Below are 14,672 nucleotides of genomic sequence, written 5' to 3'. Positions count from 1 at the left end.
GGTGGGGCTCAGCAATCTGTTTTCACAAACCCCTCCCCTGCTTTTGCTGCAGGCTAAAGCTTAAGAAAGACTGCACTAAGATACAAAAGTCCAAATATAACTCGTACAACTGATACTAAGTAACAGATATCTTAATGTTACAAATGTTGCACTGGGTATTGGAAAAAGAATTACATTAGAAACTTTGTCTTTTTAGTGAAGTGGAAACATTTTCCTTGAAGCTATAAAATGTGTAGCTCACACTTATCTTCAGTATGTTAATGAAATATTTTGCAATCTTTCAAAGAATTAAGAGCAATATCATTATTAACATTTCAGTCTGAGATAATAAATTTGAAATACACTTACTTGTAACTCATATAACTCATTGCTGTATCTTCCATATTCAACCATTCCCCCAAATACTAATATTCTGGTACCATCACAGACAAATCCATGGGCAGCGCAGCCTGGAGGGATGTCTCCTCTAACAGCTGGTAGGAACCACTGATTTGTAACTAGTTGCCAAAATAAAATGAAAACCAATTATAATAAACAGTTATCATAAACTATGGGTATGTACTTTTATAAGGATCGTTTATATCAGTGGTTCTTAATTGGAAATGATTTTGCCCGGTCAGGGACAAATAAAAAAATTTTAGCTGTCCTAAGTGGAAAGGCGGGAGTACTACTAGCAGCTAGTGGGTAGAGGACTAGGGCTGCCAAACATCTTACAATGCACAGTATCCGTGTGCTGAGTCGCTCAGTCGTGTCTGACTCTGCGACACCACGGACTGCAGCCCGCCAGGCTCCTCTGGTGCATGGGGATTCTCCAGGCAAGAATATTGGAGTCGGTTGCCATACCCTCCTCCAGGGGACCTTCCCAACCCAGTGACCGAACCCAGGTCTCCGCACTGCAGGCCAATTCTTTACCGTCTGAGCCACCAGGGAAGCCCAATGCACAGTGAAGCCCCCTAAAACCAAAAATTATCTCGTTCAAATGGCAATAGACACGCTGCTGAAAAGCCTTGATCTATACATCATTTAATTTCTCAACAAAAACCCTACTTGGGGAGTATCATCCTCTCCATTTTACAAGTGAAAAATCTGATACTTAGATTTAGTTAACTTTAGCGCTGATCCTAAGCAACTGGCAGAGCAAAATTCTAACTGGGTCTAACTTAACTTCAAAGCCAAGATTTTCACATTCTGCCGAAGTACCGATTAACTTTCTAACTTTTTAGGCTGGGGTGCCAGAAGGAGGAGAAGGTGAGAAAATAAAAAATTTCTCCTTCTGCACCATTTTATTCATTTAAATGACTGCTACAATTAAGCTATTCGGCCAGAGAAAAGCTATGGATCGCGACGTTGATCTGAAACTCATTAATTAACGTTACACCAAGAAAACAGCTTCCTTGTGACAGCTGGCGCATTTACAAGTGGGAAAAAAATGAAATTCCAACCTCCCTTATATTCCATAGAGGTACTCAAGGGCAAGGGCCTCGCGGCCCAAGGCATTTCTCATCCGCAGCGGTGCTGAAGCCGACCGCCCTCCCAGATCGCCGAGCGCCGAACGGCTGAGCTTGGGCACACACACCCAACTGCGCAGACCCAGGCGCCGGTCTCACCCACGAACCACTTCCCCGCCAGTTAAGAGCGCCGAGAACGGGGTAAAAATCTTGACTGCCACCTGCCAGATACGGGGCTCAACTGGGGGTGAAAGTACCAGAAGGCCTTTCCTTTTCCCTCCTCATTTCCCCTATATTCTCTTCCTAAGGAAGGAAAGCAAAGACAGGAAAGGCCCGAGGAGCGCTGGTTTGGAGTTGGATTTTGACAGGGAGGTATCTCGGGGCACCGGAGTGGGCGAGACTTCGGGAAGAGGCCCAGGCGGGTGGAAACAGTCTCTCTCGCCTACGTCCGCCAGCAGCGTTGGCGCGGGCCGGGAGGGAAGGGGGGGTGCTCCACGACCGTCTGCCGGAGGGCCGGCGCGCCCCGCTCCGGGGCCGGTTCCGCCCGAGCGGAGCCCGGGGAAACGGAGCTACGGCCCGAGACGCTGCGGGAGCGGGGCCGCCCGGCCAGGCCAGGCCGCAGTCCTCGCTGCTGGTCGGGGAAGGCAGTGACCCGGCGGTGACAGCTGTCAGGGCCGCGGCCGCCGCCTCGCCTCCCCTCCCCCTCCGCGGCTCCCGCAGGCGGGGCCGGAGAACCGCCGCCGCGCCTACCGGTGTTGTAGACGTGCAGCTCGTCCGCGATACCCTCGTTGCCCCCTCCAAAGATGATCATCAGCTCCCGGATGGCCACCGCTCGGTGTCCGTGCCGGGCGCGGGGGACCGGCCCCGTGAAGGAGGAAACCCGCCTCCAGTTGAGGAGGCTGGGAGCCGCCATCTTCCCAACCCCCGCCCCTCTGCCCACAATGCACCGCGCCCGCTCCGGCGCCGCTGCTCCCGGGGGAGGGCGGGGACCGGCCTCCAGCTGTGCGCGTGGGGCGGCGGGCGGTACCCCAAGGTGGGGATGATGGTCACGTGATCGCGGGGGTCCAGGGCAAGGCTGGAAGGCTGTGAAGAGCGGAGCGGGGCGGGGCAGGGTGGGGGGGTCGAGGTACTGGAAGGGAGTCCCCCCCTACCCCCGGGCGACGTGGCTGGTCTTGGCACCCGGGGCAACGGATTTTAGGATGGAAGGAAATTTTCTGCTGACCAGTCTCCCCTCCCCACCCAGTAGTACCAGGTTTTGTGTTTGGAGGAGAAGACAGAGCGTTTCACTTTACGGTCACTTTAATTGAGCATCTAGGATGTGCAGGCGAGTCAGACCCTTTAAACAGTGACAGCAGAGCAAGAGAAAAGCTCGCTTAGAGGTTTTGACGTGCCGGGAGCAAGGCGAGAGGAGAAGGGAGTTGGTCTCCGCAGAGGGCGTGACATGCATACCCAGGCGCAGCGAGGGTAGCGAGGATGCCCACGAAGGCGGAGGCAGGGCGGGAGCCGGGCGGGGGTGATGGGGATGGGGGAGCCGGTCTGGGGGCGCGAGGGAATCTGGACCACTACCGAGCGTCTGCGAGCGCCGCGTGCCCGCTGCAGCTAACTCTGGAGGAAGACCGGAGCTAAGCTTGCCAAGACAAATAGGGCAAATCAGATTTGGAGGGTGCCATGCCAATGCCAAGAAGTTTAGGAACGGTGAGCCGCGAAAGTTGTTGTGTTTAAGCAGGTGGGAAGTTATGTATAGATTTCTGTTTTATTGTCGTCAGACGTTTGAGGGTGTTTCATTGACAAGCACTGTCCTCCTTGCCTTATATGTGTTAACTCTTGATTCTCCCAACAATCCAATGAAGTGGGTACTATTTTCTCCTTTTAGTGAATGGAGAAATGAGGTACAGAAAAGTAGTTTTCTCGTGAGCTCACAGCAAAGAATTAGGGCCAGGATTCAAAGGCACAACTTCTGATTCCAGAGCCCCAACCCCTAACCACTATACCATACTTCCTCTGAATACAGTCATAAGTAACCCTTTTAAGTCTGGGCTGCCGTGTGATTTGGTCCTATAAAGAATCACACTCAAAGTCTTGGGCCGGGGAGTGGGGGAGACTGGGGTGGGGAGCTGGGGTGGTGGGGAGTGGGGGTGAATTAAAGCAATTTAAATCCCTACCTCACACTCTTAAGGTATCAAAGAGGGAATACACATAGTGTAGACCAAATTTCCTAAAACTTCATTTTCCTCAAACTTCATTTTCCTCATCTTATTTTCAATTTCTTTCATATGCCTAGCTCATCTCCTATCCCCAATTCTCTCAAACCTAACCATGTGTCTCCCACCTTCTCATTCATCTAAACTTCCTTTTGAGAGGTCATTATCTTCCTTTTAAGAAGGAATTCTTAATATTCTTTACAACTCCTGCTTCTCAAGTTTTTACTCTCGCTGATTAATGCCTGAACTTCATAATATGGTCAAAGAGAACTTGGAATAGGAAGATGGCTGGAAACAAAGAAAGAAAGCTATGAATATTTATGTACTGATTTTTTTTGGTTATATAAGTACCATGGGCTTTTAACTGTTTGGGTTATGTATTTTTTATCTGAAACAATACTGGAAAAGTTGGGATAGAGCAATGAGTTTTTCATAAAACATTAAATATTTCATTTAAAGAAATGTACTTTATTCTGAGAGTTTAGTGTTAAAATGTCCTAGCTTTTATACATAATGCTTATAAGTGAATGGTAGTTGGTTTTTGTTTTGTTTTAATGTCCTTATAGCAAAAGACTAAGGGTAAAATTAAAAGTTGCAAACCCTATGTTGACACTCAGATTTTAAAAAATCCAAACTGGTATATGATATTTGAAAGTCTGAAAATCTCTGAACTAAGGGAAAGATGAAGCCAAAATGTTAAGACAAAAGAGATTACAATTGATACCTGCTTGCTTAGATAAGGAGCTTCAAGATGGTGGGGCAGGTCTGTATTAGTTTCCTAAGTGAACTCCGGGAGTTGGTGATAGACAGGGAGGCCTGGCATGCTGTGTTTCATGGGGTCGCAGAGAGTCAGACACGACTGAGCGACTGTACTGAACTGAACTGAAGACTGCTGTAAAGAAATACCACAAACCATGTGGATTAAAACCACAGAAAGGTGCTGTCTCACAGTTCTAGGGTCTGGAAATCTAAAATCAAGGTATCAGCAAGGACATGATCCCTCCGAAACCTGTAGGAAAGGATGCTTCCTTGCCTCTTTCTAACTTCCGGTGGTGACTCTCAATCATAGACCACCCTTGGTTTGTAGCCACGTCACTCCAACCTCTGCCTCCATCCTCATATGGTGTCCTCCCTGTGTCTGTGTCTCTTTCCCTTTTCTTAGAAGCTCATTAGTCAGATCACATTAGGGCCCACCTGCTGACCTCATCTTAACCTGTTTACAGCTGCAAAGACCTTGTGTTCAAATAATGTCACAATCACAGCTATTGGGCATTAGAACTTCAGCATACCTTTTTGGGGGACACAGTTCAATACATGACAAGATGCTTAATCCACTATGAGAGATATTTTGACAAGTACCTATGACTCAGCTTTGCTTAAGTGAGAAGTCTAAAATAGGTCCCCAGTTCTCAAAAAAGCTACCTTCAATCTTTGAAACTTTAAGAATGCAAGTTGCCATCTAGGAGAAGAGTGTAGAAAGGGAAGAGTGAGGCAGAATAGCAGCCTAAAGAAACCAACTTCTAAGTGATAAAGACAGAAGGAGGCTCTCATGAACGAAATGGGGAACAAATAGCCAGAGAAGTCAAAAGGGAACTGGGTGAGGGTGATGTCAAAGAAGCCACAGGCAAAGGGGCTTTCACAGAGCGGAAGTGGTTATCAAAGCCAAGAGCCATAGAGAGGTCAGATAAGAAAAAGACCGAGAAGCAGCATCTGCTGAATTTGCAGACTAAGAGGTTATTAATGGCCTAGATTAAAATACTTAGTGGAGTGGGAGGAGGGAAGCCACAGAAGATCGAAGAATGAATAACAAGTGAGGCTGGGTATGCTTTACTTCTTACCCAGACTTGGCCCTGAAAGGAAATAAAAAACAGCGCTGGAGGGGAGGAATGCCTGGGTACAGAGCAAGCTGTTCTTATTCTTTTCCAGGGATGAAACTTGAACATGATTGTGGTCCTGAGGAAGAATCCAGATGAAAAGGTTAGAGATGTCTTAGTCGGTTTAGGCTACTGTAGCACTATACTACAGGCTGGATGGTTTCTAAACAACCTACATTTATTTCTCACAGGTCTTCAGGCTGAAAGATCTGGGTGCCAGCATGGTCAGATTCTGATGAAGACTCTCTTGCAAGTTTCACACTGCTGACCTCTCTTTCCTATGTGGTGAAAAGCATGAGGGAGATCTCTGGGATCTCTTATAAGGGCATTAATTCCATTCATGAGGGCCCCACTTTCATGACCTTAGATCAAGAGCAGAAGTTCTACATCCTAACACCATCACTTTGGGGTGTGAGGATTTCACCATTTGAATTTGGACGGGGATACAAATATTTCAGTTCAGTTCAGTCCCTCAGTTGTATCCGACTTTTTGCGACCCCATGGACTGCAGCATCCCAGGCTTCCCAGTCCAACACCAACTCCCAGAGCTTGCTCAGACTCATGTCCATCGAGTTGGTGATGTCATCCAACCATCTCATCCTTTATTTCCCCCTTCTCTTTCTGCCTTCAGTTTTTCCCAGCATCAGGGTCTTTTCTAGTGAGTCAGTTCTTTGCATCAGGTAGACAAAGTATTGGAGCTTCAGCACCCATCCTTCCAATGACTATTCAGGACTGATTTCCTTTAGGATGGATTGGTTTGATCTCCTTACTGTCCAAGGGACTCTCAAGAGTCTTCTCCATTACCACAGTTCAAAAGCATCAGTTCTTCGGCACTCAGCATTCTTTATGGTTCAACTCTCACATACATACATCAGTTCAGTTCAGTTGCTCAGTCGTGTCCGATTCTTTGCAACCCCATGGATTGCAGCATAACAGGCCTCCCATCACCAACTCCCAGAATTTACTCAAACTGATGTCCGTTGAGTTGGTGATGCCATCCAACCATCTCATCCTCTGTCATCCCCTTCTTCTCCTGCCTTCAATCTTTCCCAGCATCAGGGTCGTTTCAAATGAGTCAGTTCTTCACATCAGGTGGCCAAAATATTGGAGTTTCAGCTTCAATGTCAGTCCTTCCAATGAATATTCAGGACTGATTTCCTTTAGGATGGACTGGTTGGATCTCCTTGCAGTCAAAGGGACTCACAAGAGTCTTCTCCGACACCACAGTTCAAAAACATCAGTTCTTCAGTGCTCAACTTTCTTTATAGTCCAACTCTCACATCCATACATAACTACTGGATAAACCATAGCCTTGACTAGACAGACCTTTGTTGGCAAATTAATGTCTCTGCTTTTTAATATGCTGTCTAGGTTGGTCATAACTTTTCTTCCAAGGAGTAAGCATCTTTTAATTTCATGGCTTCAGTCACCATCTGCAGTGATTTTGGAGTAAAAAAAAAAAATAGTCTGTCACTGTTTTCCACTGTTTCTCCATCTATTTGCCATGAAGTGATGGGACCAGATGCTATGATCTTAGTTTTCTGAATGTTGAGCTTTAAGCCAACTTTTTCACTTTCTTCTTTCACTTTCATCATGAAGCTCTTTAGTTCTTCTTCACTTTCTGCCATAAGGGTGGTGTCATTGCATATCTGAGGTTATTGATATTTCTCCCGGCAATCTTGATTCCAGCTTGTGCTTCATCCAGCCCAGCATTACAGCCTTGACGTACTCCTTTCCTTATTTGGAACCAGTCTGTTGTTCCATGTCCAGTTCTAACTTTTCTTCCTGACCTGCATACAGATTTCTCAAGAGGCAGGTCAGGTGGTCTGGTATTCCCATCTCTTTCAGAATTTTCCACAGTTTGCGGTGATCCACCATAGTCAAAGGCTTTGGCATAGTCAGTAAAGCAGAAATAGATGCTTTTCTGGAGCTCTCTTGCTTTTTGATAATCCAACAGATGTTGGCAATTTGATCTCTGGTTCCTCTGCCTTTTCTAAAACCAGCTTGAACATCTGGAAGTTCACGGTTCACGTACTGCTGAAGCCTGGCTTAGAGAATTTTAAGCATGACTTTACTAGCGTGTGAGATGAATGCAATTGTGCAGTAGTTTGAGCATTCTTTGGCATTGCCTTTCTTTGGGATTGGAATGAAAACTGATCTTTTCCAGTCCTATAGCCACTGCTGAGTTTTCCAAATTTGCTGACATATTGAGTGTAGCACTTTGACAGTGTCATCTTTTAGGATTTGAAATAGATCCACTGGAATTCCATCATCTCCACTAGCTTTGTTCGTAGTGATGCTTCCTAAGGCCCACTTAACTTCACATTCCAGGATGTCTGGCTCTAGGTGAGTGATCACACCATTGTGATTACCTGGGTCTTGAAGATCTTTTTTGTATAGTTCTTCTGTATATTCTTGCCACCTCTTCTTAATATCTTCTGCTTCTGTTGGGTCCATACCATTTCTGTCCTTTATTGAGCCCATCTTTGCATGACATGTTCCCTGGAAAAATGATAGCTTTGACTACATGGACCTTTGTTGGCAAAGTAATGTCTCTGCTTTGTACTATGCTGTCTAGTTTTGTAATAGCTTTTCTTCCAAGAAGCAAGCATCTTTTAATATCATGGCTGCAGTCACCATCTGCAGTGAATTTGGAGCCTTTTAAACACAAGCATTTAAATCATAGCAAAAGAGTATGTCATTTGGAAATGCTCTCTCTTACAAGTAGCATAATATTCAGCACAGTGTGGCTAAATGATATGACAATTATCTTGCACAAGAAATCTGGGGTAGGTAAGTCTAAGGTTAGTTTAGCAGTTCAGCAGTGTTACAGTTCTAGGTAGCAGCTCTGAATTTCTCTCAACCTTTCCTTTGTGGTTAAAAGAAGGTTGTTGTAGCTTTGGACATTGTGTCCCCACACAACCAATGCCCAAAGGCATGAAATAGGAAGACATCCAGGACAAGGAACTACAACTCTCATTTTACAAGGAGGAAAAGCATCTTACTCAGAAACCACCCAGCACGCCTGCTGTTAGGTTTCATTGGCCAGAACTGGGGCATTTGGTATATTAACATTACATTAGCTGGGGACTTCCCTAGTGGTCCAGTGGTTAAGAACCCACCTGCCAGTGCGGGGGACACAGGTTCAGTCCTGGTCTGGAAAGATTCCACATGCTACAACTACGCTGGTGCGCCACAACTGCTGATCCCTAGTCCTGCAATAGAGTCTGTGTTCTGCAGTAAGAGAAGCCCGAGCACCACAATGAAGAATAGCCCCTGATCACCACAACTGGAGAAGGCCTGAGTGCAGCAATGAAGACCCAGCACAACATCTTCGAAGTGCAAAAAGAAATAAATCTATAAATTTGGAATTCTAAAAAGACTTTAAGATTGAAAGAATAGTAATAACAGGTATGTGGTCTCAGTCGAATTATTTTCTTTGAGCTTCAGATTCTTTGTCTATAAAATGGGGATGATGATAGCATCTATTTGTTAAGGTAATTTTGAAGATCAAATGAGATAATACATGTAAAATACAGGCTGTGCTTGCTTTGTAGGAGAGTGTAATTCTGTGAAAATGACCACAGAAGTTGAAACCCTGCAAAGAGATCTTAGGCCTCCCTGGTGGCTCAGACAGTAAAGAATCCGCCTGTAACCAGGAGGCCAGTCTCCAACCAGGAGACTCAGGTTGGATCCGTGGGTCAGAAAGATCCACTGGAGAAGGGAAGGGCTACCCACTCCAGTATTCATGTCTGTAGAATTCCACAGACAGAGGAACCTCGTGGGCTACAGACCATGAGTAGCAAAGAGTTGGACACAGCTGAGTGACTATCACTATCACTTTTATCAAAGAGGTCTTAATTCTCAGTGGAAAAAACTACAGTTGTTCTGTTCTTGATCTTTAAAAATGTTTATCAAGATATTTAAAGTTCTCTTGCTGTGTGTTTTAACTGCCTAAAGAAATGGAAAAATAGTATACTTCATATTTATTTGTTCTACTGTAATTTAAAACAGTGGACCCATTGGAGATGAAAATTAAATGTTTGGGGTTGGTTTTGTGGTGTTTTTTTGGTACAAAACTTAACCAAGAGTTGAAGTTTTTTGGGATAAAACTTACCAAAGTTTTTTTTGTTGTTGTTGGTATGAAACTGAGCAGTGCTTGCCTTCTTGAAATATCATACACTATAAGGAGTAAGCATCTATTCTGTGCCTTAGAAAATGATCATATTCCTTTCTAAGTTTGGATCAGCATCTCATATTCTATCCCTAACACTTTCAGCATCATGAAATACCTTAGAGAATTTCTTTAATGTGAATTTTTTTGCCTGTGTCAATCCCTCTGGAACATCTCCACCCTCATCACAACGACTTTCCTTATTTATGTTCATAAAATCACCTTTACTCAATTTTTCTGGCTGCATAGCTAGCGTTAAATAGTGACAGTATCATCCCACAGCCAGCTATTTCTTCTCTACCTCTGTTTACCTTTGATGTGAGTTTCACTCCCACAGTTATCATTTGTTTGTTGTTTGTTTTGACTTTTTGGGTCTTCGTTGCTGCTTGCAGGCTTTCTCTAGTTGTGATGCGTTGGGGCTACTCTCCAGGTGGGGTGTGTAGGCCTCTCATTGCAGTGGCTTCTCGCTGTGGAGCACAGGCTTTAGGTGGGTGGGCTCAGTAGTTGCGGCTTGCAGGCTCTAGAGTTCTGATTCAGTAGTTGTGTTGCACGGTGTGGCACAGGGGGCTTGATGGCCCCGAAGCCTGCAGAATATTAGTTCCTGGACCAGGGATCGAACCTGCATCCCTTGCATTGGCAGGTGGATTCCTAACCCCTGGACCACCAGGGAAGTCCCCATTTTTATCTCTTTTGCTAGCTTTTTTTGTTGGCCAATTTTATTATCTGTTTTTGTAGATGTCACATGAGTTTATCAATGGGAATTAAGGACACAATACAACTACATGCTTTGCTATCTGTATATAAACTGAATAACAACAGTCCAGTGACCAATCAGTTATAGACTGTAAGAGAAGTGACATGACTGGTTACAATATCATGTTGTTATCAGCATAATAATTTTGTGGACTGAAAAGCTAGCAGCAAAGTTTATACTTATCCAATTACTCACAGTTGGTATACTGTGGTAACAGTTTTGAACTGTGTTGTAGGGGGACTGATGTCATTAAACTATGCTGAAATGTGTAGTTTTTGTATATGGTGCCTGAAATGTGTGCTGACACCATGCACAGCAAGGAAAGTGCTGTGCAAAGCAGTGCCTGGCATGTGGCTAGCACGCAGTACATAACAGATTGCTTCATTTCTACCATTTTCATTACATTACTACTGTTTCTACTCGTCCTGAGCTTTGGCCACTGCAGAGACAGCCCAAGAGGGAGGGGCTGCTGCTGAGAGGTGCCAGACAGTGCAGTATTTTCAGTTAAGAGTGTAAAATTGCCATGTCCAAGGGACACCTTAATCTCAATTGAGGACTCAGGCCAAGGGCTTATTGGCAGCAGTCTGAGCAGGGTTTTGAGGAACGCCAGCAGGTGGGCAGAGCTCAACAGCAAAGAGCATGGGCAGGCGCTGTTCCCACCATGAAGGAGGCAGATGGTGTTTGAGAGGTCTGCTCCTGGATCACAGGGCTCCAGCCATGGCTAGAGCAGCAGCCAAGGCATGGAGAGGGAGGGCACTGGCAGGATCAACACAGGACCCCAGGCTAGGAAGAGCCCACACCAATGACCAGAGCAAGGAACTGGCTCTGGTCAGAAGCCAAGGAGGAAAAGCTGTCATCTCATGGGGGAGAGGGGGACCTCAGCGTGCTAAGAGTCAAGCATAGGCATGATTGCTGCAGCTAAGGGAGTGGCAGAGAAGAGACAGAGCGTCTGAGCTCCAGACAAGGAGATGACCCATCACTGAGCCCGTATCAGCCAGGGAGAGGGAATTGAAGCCCTCAGAGTCATATTTCCTGCCCCCATGCAGTTAATCTTGGAGCCCAGCCCCGGGAGACTGAGGCAATAAATAGAGCTCATACTGAAGTGACTTAGCAGCAGCAGCAGCCTGTCCCAGGGCAGTAAGTCACTGCTACTCCCAGTGCTGCTCTCTTTCCTTCCAGTCATGTTTATCAGCTTTTATAGACTTTATCTTACCTACTTATATACAGAGTAAAACATTCAGCCAAGGCAGGCCCACTGGGTAAAAAATGATAAACATTTGGCTTTCATCCAATAAGAAATAAACTTGGAATAATAACAACTCAGATAATTGGAGTTGTGTTGAGTAGTGACAGCACAGATGGAAAATGCATATAGATCGCATAGGGCTGCATTCAGGCAAGTAACTGAAACCTGACCAGAGCAACTTAACTGGATCCAGGTTTATCTTCCTCACATGGTTATATGCTCCATAAATAGTCAGTTCAGGCTGCTGTGGTGACTCCCAGAGCCATCAGGACTGCGGCTCCTCCTGTGTTCTTTCTTGTTGTTCTTGTTTAGTCGCTAAGTCATGTCCAACCCTTTGCAGAACCTGTGGACTGCCTGGCTTTGTAGCCTGCCTGGCTTCTCGGTCCATGGGATTTCCCAGGCAAGAATACTGGAGTGGGTTGCACTTTCCTTCTCCAGGGATCTTTCCAACCCAGGAATCGATTCCGTGTCTCCCAAGTCTCCTGCAATGGCAGGTGGATTCTTTACTGCTGAGCCACCAGGGAAGCCCCATTCTTGCTCAGTTCTGTTCTGTTCAGTTCCTCAGTCCTGTCTGACTCTTTGCAACCCCATGGACTGCAGCACGCCAGGCCTTCCTGTCCATCACTAACTCCCAGAGCTTGCTCAAGCTCATGTCCACTGAGTCAGTGATGCCATTCAGCCATCTCATCCTCTATTGACCCCTTCTCCTCCTGCCTTCAGTCTTTCCCAGCATCAGGGTCTTTCCAATGAGTCAGTTCTTTGCATCAGGTGGCCAAAGTATTGGAGCTTCAGCTTCAGCGTCAGTCCTTCCAGTAGGTATTTAGGACTGGTTTCCTTTAGGATAGACTGGTTGGATCTCCTTACTGTCCAAGGGACTCTCAAGAGCCTTCTCCAGCAACACAGTTCAAAAGCATCAATTCTTCAATGCTCAGCCTTCTTTATGGTCCAGCTCTCACATCCATACAACTCTTGCTCTGTCCTTCTTAATTATCACGTTCAGGACTGCTGAATCACGTAATGCCAGGTCACATATATTTTCCATTTGCTCGTTTGGCTCTATACTCCTCTTTAACTTGCTCAGTGCCCTGAGATTGACCTAAATGTATTGCATCACCTCAACTCTCCAGGTCTCTGACTTCTGGTTGGGTTTGGCCAACGGAAGGCACTATCCACAGAAACTTGTAAGGTTGGGGGTAATGAGCCTCCTCATCCCTTTCTTGGGGTGCACAGAGGCTGCTCCTCAGGCAGCCCTTCCCCGCTGCTGTTTTCTCTTGATCCTGGCAACCACTCCTTTCTCCTGCCCACGGGACTGGAAGTGCTCCCTGCATTGCTAACCCCAGGCTGCAGCCTTGACTCACAACTGTGTTTTCTAACACTGACTACACCTTTTCAAATAGTGCCTCTTTTCCAAGTCTCCACCATCAGCCCATTAGAGTGAGCCGTGTGTGTCCTGTTGGGACCCTGACTGATTCAGCTTGCCGGTCTCTGCATAGACAGGATCATAGACAGCAGCACAGGGTGGTCCTTTCAGCCACAGGGTGTTGAGATGGCTACTCAACCTCCAGACTCCAAGGTTGGATTTCAGACAGGAGGAAAGAGCAAAAGGCACCAAACGGCTCCTTGCCAGTAAAACGATAGCTTTCCAGGAAGTCCCAGACAGCTAACTTCAGCTCACATGCTGCTCTGGCCGCAGGACCTTGGAGGAGGTGTGAGTACTTTTCACTGGACAATCGCCACTTCAAATGAGTGTTTCTATTAGTTGGCCAAAAAGTTCCTTCAGTTCTTAAGTAGAAATGAAAGACACATTTTTTATTTTCCCCAAGAACTTAATTGAACAACATATTCCCTGTAGGTTTGTTCCACTCCCCTCTGCCATTTCTCAGGCAAGTTCATAATTCTATCTTCCCAAAACTTTATATTTGAAGGGAAGAATCAGAGAGGTTACTAAGTAGTACCAGGCTATCAGTGTTGGCAACAGTGTATAACTCATGTGGACAAAAAGTCACCAATCACTCACTGTTACAATGTCTTTTTTTTTTCAAACTTTGAAGTGTCTTCCTGCAACAACACTAATAATAGCTTACATCCTAACCCTAGCCCTTAGTGCTTTACAAGAATGATGTTTTTTAACCCTCACAAGAAGCTTCTTCACCTTATAGATGAGGAAACTGAAAGTGGGCTTTTCAGGAATGTGTAAGTATAACATCTGAACTGACACCTAGATCTCTGTCAGTCTCCAGAGCCCAGGCTGGTAACAACTGCACTTCTCAGGTTGCTCCTATATCCTGCATCTCTTTCTATTCTTATTTCTTCCACAGGGGAGAATCTATGCATCCAGTGTGGAAAATCCAGGTCATAGATAATAAGCCTCTTGCATCCTCAGAACATGGCCCAGTAGAAATAAAGGAGAATCTGCAGTTGGAGGCAGTAAGGGATCAGGGAGAAAGTGTACAAAGAGCAATGATAGAGAGATTTGGGTCCATATGGAAGTTAGTAGGATCAGCAAGCGGGGTCTATGAAATAACATGATCATTATTTTGTTTCTGAGTCCCCTTCTTGGGTGCTTTGTTCTCACACTCTCTGAACCTCCTTATTCACCACCTCTTCCACTGGGTCAGGGATTTTGCTAAGTGGATGACAGATGGGAAGGAGAGAAAAACCCAGCCTTTGGAGAAAACTGGACTGGGCAGGTGTGGAGCTTGGAGCTTCTGAAATGGCAGTGGCCAGCCCTGAGCCAGGAAATGTTGGTATTTTGTTCATGTAGTTGCAGTGAGGGTTGGAGCAAGAGTACTTAGCCCACAGTACCCCAAGCTATCACCCAGAACCTTCTGACTTCCTGCAGGTGATCAATATATAAAATGTATCTTTGTTGCGACCAAAGATAAATATCTTACAACCACACCTGTTAGCTGAAACATTGAGGAGAGTTGTGGTTTAAAACAGGTTCCTGGAAGTAAAGAGAGAAGAGGAATAGC

General features: G+C 45.7%; 1 protein-coding gene across 1 annotated transcript in view; it reads right to left on the bottom strand.

The window, feature by feature from the left end:
• The window catches only part of HCFC2 (host cell factor C2), a 51,624-nt gene extending 49,249 nt beyond the window's left edge, over positions 1–2,375 (bottom strand). Inside the window, exons 1-2 of the mRNA XM_055394376.2 lie at positions 2,199–2,375; positions 349–497 (exon numbers count right to left, since the gene is read on the bottom strand). Coding sequence (XP_055250351.1) covers positions 349–497; positions 2,199–2,361 — 312 coding nt within the window. The 5' untranslated portion in view covers positions 2,362–2,375. The remainder of the gene's footprint in view (positions 1–348; positions 498–2,198) is intronic.
• Between the last annotated feature and the right edge of the window lie 12,297 nt (positions 2,376–14,672).

Source organism: Moschus berezovskii, chromosome 6 (genome assembly GCF_049115385.1).
Source record: "Moschus berezovskii isolate FMDL1 chromosome 6, NW_MosBer_1.0, whole genome shotgun sequence".
Classification (NCBI taxonomy): domain Eukaryota; kingdom Metazoa; phylum Chordata; class Mammalia; order Artiodactyla; family Moschidae; genus Moschus; species Moschus berezovskii.
The sequence above is the reverse complement of the archived record's forward strand: the minus strand, read 5'-3'. Positions and strand labels throughout refer to the sequence as shown.